The following is a 5000-nucleotide window of genomic DNA, read 5'->3' as shown; positions in this document are numbered from 1 at the left end:
GTGAGGTTTCAAAGACCCACCTGAAGTAAGCCGCGAGTTAGGTGTCTGTTCCTTGTGCAACAGTGATGACGTGTGCCTGGTCTGTCCAGTCAAGGATGTAGCTTTGATGCGGTTTAGACACCTTACCACTGTTGATGAACACCCAGTAGATGTGAACCTATTCTTGAGTACACACCTTGAAATAATCCAATGGGGTTTTTGATTTGACGTTGATCAAGTCTCAACTCTTTGTCTAGGCATGTCTAGAAGCAGTCTGAGAAAAACAAGGTGGTTTAGAGGTCACGCAACTTGCACACGTTCTGTTTTATCACTTAAAAGCACAAGTCTGATCTGGATCGCTGAGAGCCATTTGGATGGAGTCCCGCTGCCACAGTTGCAGTTGCGATTAGGAAACTCTGAAGACAAAGTTGCAAGTTGTACTTCGCCCCACACTATCAGCTCCTCTGATCTTATTGGTTGCCTCATTTCTGCCCCACCTAAAGCCCCAACGCCTTCTCCGTGTACATTAATTATGACCACTTAGGCTGGTTTGTTTTTACAGCGTAAGCTTAAATGTATCAGTTGACATGTTGATGGCAAAGAAAGATCTAGTTTTTAGAATCCATTTGATATCTGCTATCAGATACCCCATGCCCATAGAGAGACATATATGTAGACTCATGATATGATATTTGCCACCATATACAGTATGCATGTAACTGTCAAAAGTGTAGTTTTTGGCCTTTGCACAAAGTATGCCGATTTTGACAATGTTGCACCACTTGGATTTTCATGGACTTTTACTATGTAATATGGGAAGGTTTCAGGAACAAAATACAGCAAAAAATGTTGCTATTAGTTTTGGGTTGGGTGATTTTTTTCCTGGACTAATGTATTGACACACCAGATGTTGCCTTGGCCTTTAGTTGACCGTTTGACCGTTGGTCTGTCGCAGGTGTGGGCGTGTGCCACGTGGCCGGAGACCCCCACTACTACACCTTCGACGGCGAGATGCACACCTTCATGGGCACCTGCACCTACACGCTGGTGTCCGTCTGCAACAGCACGCGGGTCACGCCGTTCACCATCGTGGCCAAGAACGAGGAGCGCGGGCAGCCGGAGGCGTCGTACGTGCGCTCCGTCACCGTCTCCCTGCCCGGCGCCAACGTCACGCTCAGCAAGAGCGGCCGCGTGCTGGTGAGAGTTCCCTCCGACACGTCACGAGGATTTTTATTTTTATTTTTTATTTTTTTGCCAGAAGCTTGAACATTGTGTTGATGGACCTCCACATAAATATGCAACGCTTGCCCTGAAGTGCAAAGTGAAGCAAAAAATCTCTTTAAAACTTCTCTCTATCAGTTTCATACATTTTGCAGCTGAAACATACTGTAACATAATTCAGAGAATTATCCAGAAACCTAGCCAGTAATATTTTCACCAACACTTAACCTGGGAGAGTAAAATGTTACCATTACTTACTTACATTGGCCGGGTTTCCCAAAATCGTTAAGAAGCTCTTAAGTCCTAAGAACTTCTTAGGAGCGTTCTTAGAACATTCTTACAACGCTCCTAAGAAGTTCTTAGCACTTAAGAGCTTCTTAACAATTTTGGGAAACCCGGCCATTGTCATCCACAGCATGGTAGCATACAAGGGCCTAATGTCAAGGCCATATGTATACATTCACACATATACATACTGTATACATGCACATACCGTGATCATACAGTATGATTTTTGGTCGTAGTGTTGTGGTTTTTAGAGCGTCACCATGTCCTTCTCTCCTGCCGTAGCTGAACGCCCGCAGAGTCCGCACCCCTCTGGCCATCACAGCAGCAGCCGCTCGCGTCGCCACCAGCGGCGTCTACACCGTGCTGGACACCGACTTTGGCCTCATCGTCAAGTTCGACGGCGTCCATCACCTGGAGATCATTGTGCCAGGCGACTACTTTGATAAGGTGAGATCCCATCAGGCTTGATGCGCCAGTGTTTCTTTCGCAACAAATTCAATATTAAAGTCGTTGTGTAACTGCATGAAAACTGAAATTGAACAACATGGGTTGAATTCTAATTTAAAGTATTTCAAAGTTTTGGGCCCACTTACATCTAGTGGTTTTCTGTCTACTTTCATAGGTTTGCGGCATGTGTGGAAACTACAATGGCAAGCACACCGATGATAACCTGATGCCTGACGGCAAGCCGGCCAAGGACGCCATCGAGCTGGGCAATAGCTGGAAATCTGAGGGTGACAGTGATCCTGGGTGAGCGCACTTTTGAACCGCTCTGGAACACAGCGTCGGCTGGCTCGCCAAATACTGCGCTGCAAAACAGGCACTGCTCATGTTACAAGCGTCAGGGACTCTCAATAATGCAGCATTGTGCCCAGAGGGGACAGGACTTCAAAAGGGGAAAAGTTACCTTGGGGGTTGTGTTACCTCCTACTGGGGCCGGGGACAAAGAGTGTAATTCACTAGCAAGCGCAGACAAAACATTTGTGTTTGTGTAGGACTGAATGTGTGTTTTGGTGTTTTGCCGTGGTGTGTGAATGCATGTGTTTTGTGTTTGTGTCCGTGTGCATGTGAGTCCGTCTGTGGTTTGTGTTGGATTGGGTTATCTGAAAACTGCATTATGCCAGCCAAAGACTGTATGACGCAAGCAGTTATAAATAACCACAATTTTAGGCTCACAACAAGCCCTGAAAGGATTTCTTTTACCACATTAGTGTTTGTCAACACCTGTCCAGGGAGTGTTGCTAATCCGCTATGATGTTTCAATTTTGTAGCAGCAGTTTGTATTTGGTTTCAGAGGGCTCCCAACAGCTCAATATAATTTGAGACCGAACAGTAACACAATCTCTATTTTGTCAGATTATATTGTACCACATTCACAAGCGTTTTGTACCTATGACTCTGCCTACGTCATGGACTAAAGTATCATGTTTTGTGGCAGTAAATCAAGCAAACATTTGAATTCATGGCAAAGTGTCAGCACTAAAAGGCAGTTTATCTTACAGAGGTTGTCAGAACAACCCGCTCTGGGGCAAAATGACCCCAAACCGCCCTGGTGCACAGCTGTGGTATACAGGAATGTTATTAATGAAAATATTCTCTCAGTGAAGTCAAGCAAACACCCCAGTGTTGTGCTTGTTCTGTCTGGTTCTTACACATCTCTTCGATTGTCCTTGACCTCCTCCTCTTCCTCCTCCTCATCCTCCTCAGATGCAAGCCAGACACCCGTCCCAACGTGCACCCCAACTGCACGGCGGACGAGGAGGCGTTGTTCACGGCGCAGTGCTCCGGCGTCATCATGTCGGACAAGTTCAAGCCCTGCCACTCGCTGCTGCCGCCCGAGGCCTTCGTAGGCAACTGCGTGTACGACATGTGCGAGTACGACGGCATGCAGGCCACGCTCTGCGACAACGTGGAGGCCTACGCCCAGGCCTGCCAGAGCGCGGGAGTGACCATCAGCTGGAGGAACAGCACCTTCTGCCGTGAGTGACCGGGCAGAGAGAGAGAGGGAGGGGGGGGGGGGGGGGGGAATGGGCCATTTACACGATAATGCCCCCAAAAAAGTATAGCTCTAGTAAGCTGGTAAAAAGGATAACGGCCACACATTCACTATAACGATAACGACATGAATAACGATATCGTTGGGGTCACTTTCAGTTATATCGTTATATTGTTACATCGCTTTTGTTATAGTTATCGTTCTTGGTCTGAACAAAAAAAGAATATGACAGAGAAAAGTTGAAGGTCAAAGGGTCAACAAACTTAGAAGGTCACTAACAATATACACATATTGTTATAGTTATGGTGACGGTGACGGTTAGATTATGGTATTTAGCAGACGCTTTTGTCCAAAGCGACATATCTTTATATATGTATAGGATACTGTATGTATATATTATCTTTTTTTAATGTCTCTTGTCTCCGTGTGTGTTTGTTCCCCTCAGCCCTCCCGTGTCCACCAAACAGCCAGTACTCAGACTGCACGCCGCCCTGCCCCCCGACCTGCGCCGACCTCTTCCCCTTGTTCTGCCCCCTGCCGCCCACCCAGTGCGTGGAGGGCTGCATGTGCAGCGCCGGACACGTCCTCAGCGACGGCCAGTGCGTGCCGCTGTCCAGGTGCGGCTGCGTGGACGACGGAGGAGAGTACCACGACGTGAGTGACAAACGCAAAAAGACCGTTTTTTTTTCTCTTTTCGCTGCAAACGCAAATGACAGCAAACGCAACAAAAATACTGCAAATGCAACTGACAGCGTTTCGCTCTTGCACACAAACATGCTCTAAATATGAGCGCACATCGCTTCGTTTTTTTTCCGCTGGCTCGCTGGCCTCTCGCCTTGCGGAGGCTCATGTGCAGACAGCTGTGTTTCTGCTGAGGCTGTATAGACCTGTGTAGGCGGAACAGTAGAAAACCCACACAGCTCCACAGCGACCATCACTCTGACTCAACAGGAAACCACACAGCACAAGGCTCTGTGCAGACTGTGAAACACCAGAAAATGTCAACCCTTGAATGATGAAATTAATGCAGAATTTATAGAGTAAATCACAGTAAATTATTGCAAAATTACCGTAAAATACAGTATTTGACTCAACAGGAAGTGCTAGGAAACCACACAAACAGAATGCTTGAAGCAGACTGTGAAACATCAGAAAATGTCAACCCTATGAGCTAAATGATGAAATGAATGTAGAATTTATACAGTAAATCACTGCAAAATTTACAGTAAAATACAGTATTTGAGTGTTGAGTATTTGAGTGTAGAGTAGATGAGTGTTGGCTGTTTTGGGGGGTGGTGGTGCTGGTGCTGGTGGTGATGGTGATGGACGTCTCTTGTTTTTTAGGTGGGAGACTCCTGGGTGACGGAGGGCTGTGAGGAGAAGTGCAGCTGTACACAGGGAGGTGTCCTGACATGCAAGAATTTCAAGTGCAACGACAAGTCCATATGCGCCCTGGACAAGGATGGCGAGAGATACTGCAAGCCCGAGAGTGAGAAAACCCCCCCTCCCCTCCTTC

The 5000-nt window shown here is 47.0% G+C and overlaps 1 protein-coding gene across 1 annotated transcript in view; it reads left to right on the top strand.

Annotated features, from left to right (window-relative positions):
• The window catches only part of zanl (zonadhesin, like), a 51211-nt gene that overhangs the window by 37524 nt on the left and 8687 nt on the right, over positions 1-5000 (top strand). Inside the window, exons 87-92 of the mRNA XM_062517272.1 lie at positions 935-1176; positions 1771-1935; positions 2111-2238; positions 3196-3467; positions 3930-4138; positions 4829-4973. Of these exons, the coding sequence (XP_062373256.1) occupies positions 935-1176; positions 1771-1935; positions 2111-2238; positions 3196-3467; positions 3930-4138; positions 4829-4973 (1161 nt within the window). The remainder of the gene's footprint in view (positions 1-934; positions 1177-1770; positions 1936-2110; positions 2239-3195; positions 3468-3929; positions 4139-4828; positions 4974-5000) is intronic.

This window comes from Sardina pilchardus, chromosome 16, assembly GCF_963854185.1.
Source record: "Sardina pilchardus chromosome 16, fSarPil1.1, whole genome shotgun sequence".
Classification (NCBI taxonomy): Eukaryota; Metazoa; Chordata; class Actinopteri; order Clupeiformes; family Clupeidae; genus Sardina; species Sardina pilchardus.
This window is presented reverse-complemented; position numbering and strand designations above follow the sequence as displayed.